Source organism: Calidris pugnax, unplaced genomic scaffold (assembly GCF_001431845.1).
Source record: "Calidris pugnax isolate Ruff unplaced genomic scaffold, ASM143184v1 scaffold11, whole genome shotgun sequence".
In the NCBI taxonomy this organism is placed as follows: Eukaryota; Metazoa; Chordata; class Aves; order Charadriiformes; family Scolopacidae; genus Calidris; species Calidris pugnax.
Genome location: NW_015090803.1, coordinates 513354 through 526514, shown reverse-complemented (window position 1 = coordinate 526514; position 13161 = coordinate 513354). Strand labels below are relative to the sequence as shown.

Genomic DNA, 13161 nt, shown 5'->3' with positions numbered 1-13161 from the left:
CCTGGTCCCTCCCCTCTTAATTTTTCCAGCTCTCTGTGGCAGTGTGTGGTAGCACAGATATGGTAGCACCATTTTATAGTGTCTTAGTTCATGTCACCATAACATTAAGAGTGCATTATATCTCATGACAGTATATGTTTGTCAGAGCAGTCGAAAGATTTGCTCCTCACTTGGCTGTCTGTGGTCCTGTGCAAACTGAGGAGTGTAGCTACACGGAATTCCAGCAGTTTTGCCTTAAGGTGGGAAAGTGACAGCTGAGAAAATCTGCCTTCTTCCGGAGATGTAATGAAACCTTGGGATTAAAAATGTATCATAGTCCCTAGGAACCAAGTGTGACTTTGTTACTGTGAATGTAAGTGGTGAAAATGAACATATGTTACACCGTTCTGTTTTCTTTTTTCTTCTTCTTCTTTTAAATAAGAGCGGCCTTACTTATTGTCTTCTGCATGCACTGGAATGTGAGAATGCGGTATCAATGCACCAATTATGACTTCAAAGCAAGAGAAAATTAAAGATATTTATCAAAGTATTTTCATCTCTTTGGAGAAAACTGTTGTTGCCAAGTTACCATGCTACCTGAAACAAGCTCTTGGTGGATTTAAGCAAAATATTGAGAGTATCGCATGCCTTTGTTTTCTGTATAGCCTGTCTTCTTGGGAAATAACCATGCTTTTATGATTTTTTAGATAATGGGTTTTTACCCTGCCTTCAACAATTATTGTCATGGTAATGTACAGAAAGAAACCTAAAGAGGAATGTTATTATTCAGAGCTCCTTTTCATTTGACTATCTAATAGTGAATATCAAGTGTCTGAATGCAATACCTAAGCTGCCTAGCAATACGTAACAGCTGAGTTTGTTCTGAATGAAGTGCTTTGTAAGCAAATAAAAGGTACCAGGACTGGCTTTAGTGCAATATGCACAGCTAGATAAAACATAATGTATTTTCAGAGAGCAGCTGACAGATCGGGGGGCATCAGGGAGCAGAAGCAGCAGTAGAGACCTTCCTTTCTGCTCCATAGGGATGGTATAAGTATGCTGTATCAGGGGGAGAACAGGCATCTAAAGGACAACTATATTACAGTGGGGTTGCAGCCATCAGGCTGTATGTTCTGCCAGCTGGCACAGTATTGGAAACCTTTATATTGAATGTTACCATCACCTTTCTTTTCCAAGGGTCTGCGAGGAAAGCAGAGTCCCTGCGTCCCACGTGTATGCTGCACAGGGTGGCTTTGTCACATCAAAGGAGTGGGGTGGTTTGGACTCACTGTCCTCGGACGGGTCAGGAGTGCTTTGTGAGCAAAGGGGTCCAATGGACTTCAGACACTGTCAGGACCTTCTAAAATGTGACGTTGTTCCTCTCCCAACTCACTCCAGTTATCTGCACTTAAACCCAGCAGGGGTTCAGCTCACCATGTTGGTATATGGTATCGACTATGCTAAAGCCAGCTTATGTGTTCTTGAAATTAGGCTCACCCTCAGTCTCAACTAGATTAGCTGTTCTGTACTCAGATTAATTCTGCATCTGTAGCTTGTGAATGCCTGGGAGTTGGCTCTACTTAGTAGGACTCAAGGAACTGTTCTATGGAACCAGATACACTAAATGAATGTGTCGATGTCTTGAAGGTGCCGCCTTTAATGTACTTGTCATAAAACTAAGAAGATTTAAAGACTAGTAGTAGCTAAATCCCAGGTTCTCATCCACTGGACACATCGTCTTCTTTCAGAAATGTCCCTTGGAATAGTTTCTGAATCAGGGCCAGTAAACTTCTGTACCCTGGAACTCCTCTGGGGTCTGAAACAGCATTTAAAATTGTATTACTGAGCTCGGATGAACTGACCATCTATAAACAGCTGTCGGAACAATTTCACAAATGGTAAAGTGAGCCATTCTGGTAAAAGCTGGCATGGCAGAGGGATGCGTCCAGTGCTGGTCCCTCTGCATAGTCCAGAGGCATCAGCAGTTCTGGCTGGTCACAGTCTGCTTGGAAGGCATAGAGGTTTGCTGTAGCCAGAGCAGACATTTTGAAGTTAGGAGTTAAGAAGACTGATACTTATACCTTGTTTGGTTGGGAAGGATTGTGTTTTTTAGTACAGCAATAAACAAATAAAGAATGTGGGATGAGAAAACAACTCATAGAACCTTTGCGTAGTCCAACGTTTGCCTTATAACATAATAAATAGGCTGATTCAAATGTATTTGAATGCATCTATAGACATAGATAGAACGCAGATGAACCTAATAAAATTATTCTAATCACAGCAAAAGACAACGTCTCTGCAAGAAAGGAAAATTAATGTTCACTCTGTCTGGAAAAGAAGATGTATCTTCATTTTGTCATGTTCTTCCCATGCTAAAAATATTTAAGTTTTTTTTTTTTAAAGATGAAGCGTTAGGCTTTTCTGACAAATGGCACTTTGTAGAAACCAAGCAATTAAACACAATAATAAATGCTTTCTTTTATGTGAAAAAGCTTTTGGGTTGGAGGGGTTCTTATCCTGGAAGCCCAGGTATTGATCCTCTCTCTTTTTTTTTTTTTTTTTCAAGTAAGGTGAAAAATAGAAACAGGAAGGATTAGAAATTGTGGTAGTGCAGCAAGGTGCTGGTATGCAGCTTCCATAAATATCTTAAAACAGAAAAACAGGATTTTGGAGGTAAATCAAACTTATAGGAAAAGGAACTATTTCTTAAAATACTTTGGAAACAGTAGATAGTAGAGATCGTATCTCAACAGGAGAGTTTCAACAACCTAGTGCTGCAGACAAATACATTTTCACTTTTTTCTTGAGTTCTCTTTCATATGCCTTAAAGGTTAAATTATTTCTCTTGCCCAAACTCCAGTCTTTTAATGGATTTTAATTGTATTCCCTTTTTTAAATCCTTTTGGGTTTTTATCCATGTGAAACAAGTTAAAAAGAACCTCTACTAAGCATTTTTCGTGTCATATTGTTTGAATTTTATTTATTTCATGCAGTAATAGTTAAGTTGGTTTATATTTCTTTACAGTGGTATACTTAGTTGGGGAAAATGGCAGAAATCAGCATTAGCTAAAGTTAAGGCTATGGTGACTTATGGCAGCTGACTATTAGGCATTTTTTTTCTTCCACTAACATTTCTTGTAATAATAACAGGCAAAGTTGGATACCAAACATTTTCTTTTTAAAAGCTGGTAGCATAAAAATATTGTTTCTGGGCCTGGATGTAACTTGTCTTGATAAGTCAGTAAGAGACTGCCTAGAATTGAAGCATGAGGGTTAGCTCTCTTGGAATATGAGAATGCACAGGGCTACTGATGGGATGGCTGGCGAGCTGGGTTTCCTTGGCTTCTGCTGCTTAACCATGTCTCTCATGGGCAACTCTTTGCCTTCTATCTTTCTGTCTAGAAAACGAGGGATTATGCTTTTTATTTAGATAATCATGACAGTCTAGCCTGTGCTAAAAATTCAGTATATGCTTAGACGCTTCTGCTGAGAAAGAACAGCTCGCTGAAGCAGATGCAGTCAGGCCTTGAGCCATTTCACGACCTCCTTAGTTACAGAGTCTTGGATACTACAGGATTTCACCTGGAGCAGACTGGCTGGGGTGTCTTTCATGCTGTGATGAATATGTTGAGTTTTTATAACAATTATTGTACTTCATAGGCTCATTGGCTATATTAATATTGCACTTCACTGCTATTACTAAAACTTGTGACAGTAAAAAATTGAGAGACCGTGACACCCAGGTATGCGTAGCTTGACTTTACACCAGTTTCTTTTATTTTGTTATGCTTTTGCCTCAGGAAAGTTTGGAAAAATACACAGATTTTATTTCTTTTATCTTTTAAACATGTGCCTGGTATATATTATTTCCCATTTGAGCTTAGTAGTTGTATTTACCATAGGTTATATGTATTGGAGGAAACCAAACTGGGGCATAATTTCTGCTCACCAAAGTTGGATTCAATTCAACACCGACCCTGATTTGATTAGATGATCCCATGAGGTCCCTTCCAGCCTGAATTATTCTATGATTTATTGATTTCAGGCCAAAATCAATATAGATCCTTTGATGTCATTAATTTACATATGATGAGGCTCTGACCTTTTGCCAGGGACAGCTTTAACACTGCTTATCGTGTCATCAAAGTTGAACATTTTGATCTGAAAATCTATTCCTTGATTTCAATTACAGAATGCATTGCTACTGACATAACATGGGTGGTATAAAATCCATTTTATCTTTTTAGCATCATGCATATTGTCTATCTATAAACTTTAAACTTGTAATTGCCTTTAGAGATCCCTGAAGACCCAGAAATTGCAGAAGAATATTACAATGATGAGTTTGAATCCTGTTCAGAAGGCAGTGAAGAGGAGGAGGATGTGGAAGCATCACAGATAGCCTCTAAGACAAATCACCAGGTATATGTGACCTTTGGGCAAGCAGTATACATTTGATGCTTATGGGAAAATTAAGCTCCTTCCAAAATTTTGTCCTACTGACACTACTGAAATTTGGTTTTGTTAGGTATGTGTGTGTATGTCAGTATCATGAATTAATTATATGTGTATGCATATGTAATTCTCTGAGACATCGATGAGAAAGATTCTTACATTTCTTCAAGATTAAGAATAACATTCCCATGAATGCATAAGGGGGATTGTTGTCAGTAAACTTCCTTGTGTCTGTTAAACATTCAGAGTGGGGTTCTCTGGCGTGTTAGCTATCAGTAAATTAAGTTAAAGCTGCAGGTATCCTTCAAGCATAAGATCTGAGTTCAGCTCTAATTCCCAGGGACAGATGGGCACCTCTAGTTGCCACTTTTTCCTGCCTAAATTACATATGTTTTCTAGGACAGTGTCATGAACTGTGAACCTAAACAACTGCAAGACTTGAGCAGCAAATCTGTAGACTTTCCCAAGAATCTTAGAAACTGTCAGTGAAGGGAAAGCTTATTATTGAAAGTCTTAAAGTAGCTTTATCAGATGAGGCTGCTACAAGAAAGTCTTATGTATTGCATTGTGAAGAAAGTTGAAGATTATTGGAAAAGGCACCTAATTTCGATCTGATCAGAGTGAGCTGAGATGAATCATGTCTCCGGTGATCAAGTCTCAGTGAAATCAATGAACTTAAATGCCCAAGTCAGTTCTCAAAATGGATCTTCCTAAGGTATTCAGAAGCAATTCATTTCTCCTCTGGGCCACCAGCTTAAAGCATTGCATGCAGTGTCTCTGAATGGTACTGTCTGATTCTGTTAGGACCATATATGTTATTCTCAGTTCATGTGCAAATTTTGCAGAACAGAGTGTGATGGCTTTTGCATTTTAGGGAGCCAATCACATATGCTAATATTTGTCACTAAATAATAAATAAATTATACTTATTTTTCAAAAATTTGAACTAATAGCTTCTTTAAGATGTAGTTTTTAGAGCAAAAATAAAATGTTTGTGTCAGAGATCAGAACTCGACTTCTACCATGGTAGCTAGGAGTCCTCAAATTCTCTCACCAGTTAAACTTGAAGTTTACTCAGAAACAGCTTCATTTGATCTGGAAATGTCCTCCTAGCTTTCAAACTAAACACACAGGATATTTTAAAATTCAGGATCAGTTAATAAAAGTAATTGTCTAAAGAAATTATTAGTGAATTGTAAATCAGTGGAATATCTAAGGCAATGCTTTTTTTGCAGTTTGCTGGGTCTGTGTTTACCCACAACACATAGACATGAAAATTCTCTGTTGCTCAGAAAGTCTACCACAAGATACTCTTGAAAATAAATTATTGCTCGCTTTCATCACTCTGAGATATTATTTTTTTTTAGAATGCCTTTTAAAATTTTCATTCAGCTTTCATTGATGGTATCATTAGGTGTCAATCAATAGTGTTTTTGAACAGGCAGACAGCTGCTTAGAATTAACGAAGGGGAGAAGATAAAAATAGATTTCTCAAAAATGCAGAATAAATTAGGCGTTGGCAGTCAGATCTGAGCAGCGACGTTCCCTCATCTTGCGGTGACTCAGAATTCAGCGATGACAAGAACAATCACCGCGGGATGGAAGAGCTGTCCCACCGGCACCTCGGGTCTCAATGCAGCCTCCATGGCCCTGAGGCTCCTGCACAGGCTGACTGGGCAGCACCGCCTGTGACCATTTGCCTTTTAGGACATCTTCTATCAAAGAAACTAATTGTCTATGTTTTATCTCATGTTGACCCCAGCACCTTTGATGAAGTAGAAGTGTGTTCCTGGATATTGACACAGTCACCTTTTCTTTTTCTTGGGAAGTGAGCATAATTTTCAATTTCCCCTTTGTCAAGTGAAAAAATCTGCAGTAAGTCTGAGGTCAAAGCAGACTGAACTTAGCCATGCAATCTGGACATCTAAACCTGAACTAACTGAAGAGAAAGTCTGTTAAATAAGGGGAAGTAAGCAAGCATTTTTAAGGAATAGTATTATCTCAGTGTAAACATCTGATGTAGGTTAGGTGGAATATACTGAGAGGTCTCTTTCTGGTGATCTGCAGTTATTAGCATGCAGGGGACATCTTCCTTCTGGATGTCAACAGTTATGTGAGATGAATCCCACTCAAAGGTAGGTGGAACCATGCTGAGTATTAATAATAAGATTCAAATACTACCAGAATAGATTTGATCTTGTTAGTATGTAGCAGTGGTTTGCTTCTGCAGTCATTTACTTAATACCAAAACTCCTACTCCTATTTCTATGATGGGATTCATAGTCTTAAAACCTTTCTTCAAAAATACCTTCATAAATTAAGCTTTTGGAGGTGTGTGCTAATAAAGAAGTCATTCCACTGCAATGCAAGATATTTACCTTCCTAATCTGTGCAAATCTCTCAATTTTCCAATGCCAAGATTGCTTTACTAGTTACTTCTGTGCAGAGAGTGCAGAAATGCTGCATCTGGTGGTGCTCCCTGGTGCACCCCATTACTTCAAACAATGATTAAAAAAAATATATCTGATGTTCGTGCAGTAGGGGTCATGCATCAGGAGTCAGAGAAGGCATCTAATTGAAAAACAGATTGGGATACGTGATGTAGAAAGACATCAGAGTTGTTTATTCAAGCTATATTAGGCTCCCACAGATGTCAAGACAGACTGAGAAGTAGTGGCCTTACGTGGGATGCAACACCTCTTCAGTTAAGAAGGTAGAGTTAGACACTGGAATGATATAATTTTGAAGATTTAGAATGGGAGCTGAGACAGCTATTTTTCCCATGTCGATACCTTTTGGTATAACCTTTGTGTTTTCAGCAACATCACCCAGTTGCAGAAGTGGAGTTACCACCAGTTTCAGGCCCCAGGCACATCTAAGCCTCTTATCTCAGTTGTAGCATTGGAGTTTAGTGTCTGTCTGGGGTCTGGGGGGGGGGGGCGGAAGGTGAGGTGACCCCCGGGGGAGGAGAGCGGTCGGGGGCCTCCAGGGAGCTCGGCGAGTGTCGGTACGGTAATCGCGGTTGTATATCATTCTGTTCTTGTTGTTGTTGTTATTTCTTGCTCCCTTTCCTGTTGTGTTAAAATTGCCTTTGTCTCAACCCAGGAGTTTTGCCTTTTTCTTCCCGTTTTCCCCTCCCGGCCGCGTGGCCCTGGGCTGCGCGAGCGGCTGCACGCGGTCCTTTGTTTGCCGCCTGAGGCCCAACCGCGACAGAGGCCTTTGTCCCTCTGCTGGAGCAGAAATGCAGATGGACAGATTGCAAGCAGCAATTTGCCATTTGCTTGTCCAGACCTCTTGAAGCCAATGGCTCTTTTCCACATGTTCTTTCCTAGGAACACTGGTTTCTAATTAGGAGGAAAATTAGGGAGAATGAGGAACTTGTTTCTAAAAAAAAATTAATATATGAAGCTTAGGAGAGTTTTAATCTTGAAAAGTTAGTGTACAGTGAAGCTTTCATTGACTTTAATTTAGCTGAGATGGTAACGGATTCTTTTTACTGCAGTTTGTCACCTTGTTCTTTGTTTTTTCTTTTAGTGAGGATAATAGCAAATTCACCCTCTTCATTCTGACAAAGTCTACTAATGTGATACATCAACTTCATATTTTCAATTTCCAGGTCGCTTCTGAGGTTGTCAAGCCAGATAATCAGCTGGCATAGATCATCACAGCTCCAGCAGCTCTGGGTGGTCTGTGTGCTGTCACCTAAAAATGCTCCACTGGATTCCTAACATGTGCCTTTGCTGTTAGAAAGGGTTTTATTCGTTCTAAATTTGAAACGTGCAAGCATTCATCCACACTGATTCTTATGTGTAAGGGTGCCTCTATCTGTCAGAGTTCCTTGCCTATTCTGTAGGGCTTTGCTTTCTTTGCAAAAAGAGAAACAATAAAGAAATATAGTAAATAAATAAACATATTAAATAAACCAGCTAAAATCCTCTTGGATGCTAAACCCAAGTGGACAAAAGGCATAATTAGTTTCTACCTCAGTGTAAGCTGATTAACCATTTATTCAACTATTTACCACTGTGTGAAACCACATTCTCTTACTCATTGAAATTTTATTTGAAGGTAGGCAAGTGAAGCTGGCTCGTTTCCTTTAAAACTGGTGGTGACTGAAGTGGTGAAAGTGTATCTTTTGCCTTACAGCATAATTAATAAAAATCAGCACTGTTGTGATATCTGGAGTAAATATGATGTCCTATTGTGCCAAGTCAAAGCTTTGGGAATTACAGTCTTTATCCCATTAAAAATGAAAAACAGGTTTTATTAAAGCAATTGTATTAATATTGTATTTGGCTGTTTACCATGTTTTTTTTCTGTCTGTCTATAGAATAATTCTTGTAAGCAGAACATTATTATCAAATCTGAGTTTTGAATGAAAAATATTTAATAACTTTTCAATGAAGTCCTAAAGTTTCTTTTTTGTTGTTTTGTTGGGGCTTTTTTTAGGTTTTTTTGTTTTTTCATTTGTTTATGGGTTTTTTTTACAAATACAAAGGAATTATATCTGTCATATTAAGTCTGTCTTCATTTAATATTCAATATATATCTTATATATAAATGAAATACATTCTGCAGCACCCTGGTGCTGATTTTTTCCAGCCAGGACACCACAGGCTGCTCCAAAAGGGTAAAGAGGCTCCTTCAGACCTATAAGCCTTTGAGTTACCTGTCAAAATGGCTAACCAAGGAACTGATTCTCATCTTGCAAACCTCAGCTAAAATAGCAGAGCCTGTTTAAAATATAAGCCCATAAAATAACTTAGAGTGTTTCTTTTTATTCCAGTGTTTTAAACTTTAAAGCCATAGGTTTCTCAATATTTTTTAAAATACAGATTTTTGGCAGATTTTTCATCAAAGTTAAAAATTTGACTTTCGGTTTTGAATAGTCAAGAAATGCCAAGTTGTCAAATGTGATATAGCAGCATCATCTAGAAATTCAGAGTCCAAGTTTTTCTTGGACTTTAAGAAAATTGTGATCTACTTCATGGAGCCCAATCATTGCTTAATAGACAGATCTTTAAATTTCATCTGTGTACACAAACAGCATTTCCCATTAAAGGTATCATGGCAAAACTGTTAACTATCTGTCTGGTAACAGAATACTTGAAATAGAAAAGTGCTAAAATCTCTTCTTAATTAAAATTTTTTTCAATTAGTCGTTAGTAGATATGTAAGTAGATACAACTACATGAAACATAAGTATATATAATATACTTATGTATATAATTATACTTATCTATATAATTTGTAGTGGGCAGCTATCATATGCATAAGAATTTTGGCATAGTTAAGAACTACATACTTGCCTTTTTCAGTGTAATACTGTTTTAGATATTCCAGGACTAACTGATGATAAAATGCTGGTGTAGTTTCAGAGATTGCACACCAACCTCCACAGTAAACACATCTTCTTTAAACTCCATACACAGTTGTTCTACATACTTGTGTTCTGCAAGGAATCTGATGTAAATAATGGTTTGTATATAACATCATTCCCAAGCCTAATAGGAGAAGAAAGCATAGAAAAAGTCCTGAGGAATGTACACTCTTTGTAGTCTAGTGTTGACACTTATTGGAATAGAGTAATATCCTTTATGTTTGTGGGATCATGTATCTGATTTGTGTGCTTATAGTTAAATTTGTGCTCATGCTAATGCTATTGCTTATTTCATTTATTCACAGGACAGTGATATTGAGGCAATGGTCAAGTGTTTGGAGAACTTCTTGAATAACAGCTCATTGGGTAAGATGACATCTCTTCTTTAAACCTAATAGCAGGAGTTACTAGCAATCTGTATTCATCACAGTCCAATTATTTCCATTTTGCAACAAAGTAACTCAAAAATGTGATTTTGTTGAAAAATGCTTCCTTAACCTACTGCAGAGAAGTAGATCATCACAGCTCCAGCAGCTCTGGGTGGTCTGTGTGCTGTCACCTAAAAATGCTCCACTGGATTCCTAACATGTGCCTTTGCTGTTAGAAAGGGTTTTATTCGTTCTAAATTTGAAACGTGCAAGCATTCATCCACACTGATTCTTATGTGTAAGGGTGCCTCTATCTGTCAGAGTTCCTTGCCTATTCTGTAGGGCTTTGCTTTCTTTGCAAAAAGAGAAACAATAAAGAAATATAGTAAATAAATAAACATATTAAATAAACCAGCTAAAATCCTCTTGGATGCTAAACCCAAGTGGACAAAAGGCATAATTAGTTTCTACCTCAGTGTAAGCTGATTAACCATTTATTCAACTATTTACCACTGTGTGAAACCACATTCTCTTACTCATTGAAATTTTATTTGAAGGTAGGCAAGTGAAGCTGGCTCGTTTCCTTTAAAACTGGTGGTGACTGAAGTGGTGAAAGTGTATCTTTTGCCTTACAGCATAATTAATAAAAATCAGCACTGTTGTGATATCTGGAGTAAATATGATGTCCTATTGTGCCAAGTCAAAGCTTTGGGAATTACAGTCTTTATCCCATTAAAAATGAAAAACAGGTTTTATTAAAGCAATTGTATTAATATTGTATTTGGCTGTTTACCATGTTTTTTTTCTGTCTGTCTATAGAATAATTCTTGTAAGCAGAACATTATTATCAAATCTGAGTTTTGAATGAAAAATATTTAATAACTTTTCAATGAAGTCCTAAAGTTTCTTTTTTGTTGTTTTGTTGGGGCTTTTTTTAGGTTTTTTTGTTTTTTCATTTGTTTATGGGTTTTTTTTACAAATACAAAGGAATTATATCTGTCATATTAAGTCTGTCTTCATTTAATATTCAATATATATCTTATATATAAATGAAATACATTCTGCAGCACCCTGGTGCTGATTTTTTCCAGCCAGGACACCACAGGCTGCTCCAAAAGGGTAAAGAGGCTCCTTCAGACCTATAAGCCTTTGAGTTACCTGTCAAAATGGCTAACCAAGGAACTGATTCTCATCTTGCAAACCTCAGCTAAAATAGCAGAGCCTGTTTAAAATATAAGCCCATAAAATAACTTAGAGTGTTTCTTTTTATTCCAGTGTTTTAAACTTTAAAGCCATAGGTTTCTCAATATTTTTTAAAATACAGATTTTTGGCAGATTTTTCATCAAAGTTAAAAATTTTACTTTCAGTTTTGACTAGTCAAGAAATGCCAAGCTGTCAAATGTGATATGGCAGCAGCATTTAGAAATTCAGAGTCCAAGTTTTTCTTGGACTTTAATAAAATTGTGATCTACTTCATGGAGCCCAATCATTGCTTAATAGACAGATCTTTAAATTTCATCTGTGTACACAAACAGCATTTCCCATTAAAGGTATCATGGCAAAACTGTTAACTATCTGTCTGGTAACAGAATACTTGAAATAGAAAAGTGCTAAAATCTCTTCTTAATTAAAATTTTTTTCAATTAGTCGTTAGTAGATATGTAAGTAGATACAACTACATGAAACATAAGTATATATAATATACTTATGTATATAATTATACTTATCTATATAATTTGTAGTGGGCAGCTATCATATGCATAAGAATTTTGGCATAGTTAAGAACTACATACTTGCCTTTTTCAGTGTAATACTGTTTTAGATATTCCAGGACTAACTGATGATAAAATGCTGGTGTAGTTTCAGAGATTGCACACCACCCTCCACAGTAAACATATCTTCTTTAAACTCCATACACAGTTGTTCTACGTACTTGTGTTCTGCAAGGAATCTGATGTAAATAATTGTTTGTATATAACATCATTCCCAAGCCTAATAGGAGAAGAAAGCATAGAAAAAGTCCTGAGGAATGTACACTCTTTGTAGTCTAGCGTTGACACTTATTGGAATAGAGTAATGTCCTTTATGTTTGTGGGATCATACATCTGATGTATGTGCTTATAGTTAAATTTGTGCTCACACTAATGCTATTGCTTATTTCATTTATTCACAGGACAGTGATATTGAGGCAATGGTCAAGTGTTTGGAGAACTTCTTGAATAACAGCTCATTGGGTAAGATGACATCTCTTCTTTAAACCTAATAGCAGGAGTTACTAGCAATCTGTATTCATCACAGTCCAATTATTTCCATTTTGCAACAAAGTAACTCAAAAATGTGATTTTGTTGAAAAATGCTTCCTTAACCTACTGCAGAGAAGTATAAATATGCCAAAAGAAAAGGAATACACAGTTAAATGCTTTTGCTGAAAATAATAGTCATAAAACATGATGGTCAGAAGTGTGGAATGTTATAACAAATGCTTTTAAGAACTTGGCTTCTGCCATCTTTTCTCGAGAGGAAAATGTCTAAGGATATGTAGGGTTTTTTATAGTTTCTAGTACTGGTAACAATAAGAGAAAATGAGTTAAAATATTTTAAAATTTCTTTTAAATGATGATTCAGGTTTGGATAATATTTATTTTATTTTACAGTATCTCACTGCAGGCACAGAAAAATCACTGAGAATTTAAACTTGCCGTTTAATCCTAAAATCTCCTGCAAGTTCTCGCTATAGATTTAGAGTTTGAAAGCCTGAATTCCTGTGTTCTACTTAAAAGCTAAAAAGGAAAATTAAGTGAAAGAAGGCTATTTGCTGAGGCTGGTGTAGTCACTGCCCTTGAAGACCACCGGGTTGAACTTTGCCAACAGCAGCCTGCGTGTGTATTGTGTGAGAGCCCAGCTCAGTTCCCAAAGGCTCCCAGGGGAACTGCAGTCTTGTTTAGCAGCCAAATTTATACTCGTTCAGTTTGGGT

General features: G+C 37.0%; 1 protein-coding gene across 1 annotated transcript in view; it reads left to right on the top strand.

Moving 5' to 3' along the window:
* Positions 1–13161, top strand: part of NEK11 (NIMA-related kinase 11) — a 130067-nt gene that overhangs the window by 82521 nt on the left and 34385 nt on the right. Inside the window, exons 13-14 of the mRNA XM_014937745.1 lie at positions 4280–4404; positions 10123–10183. Coding sequence (XP_014793231.1) covers positions 4280–4404; positions 10123–10183 — 186 coding nt within the window. The remainder of the gene's footprint in view (positions 1–4279; positions 4405–10122; positions 10184–13161) is intronic.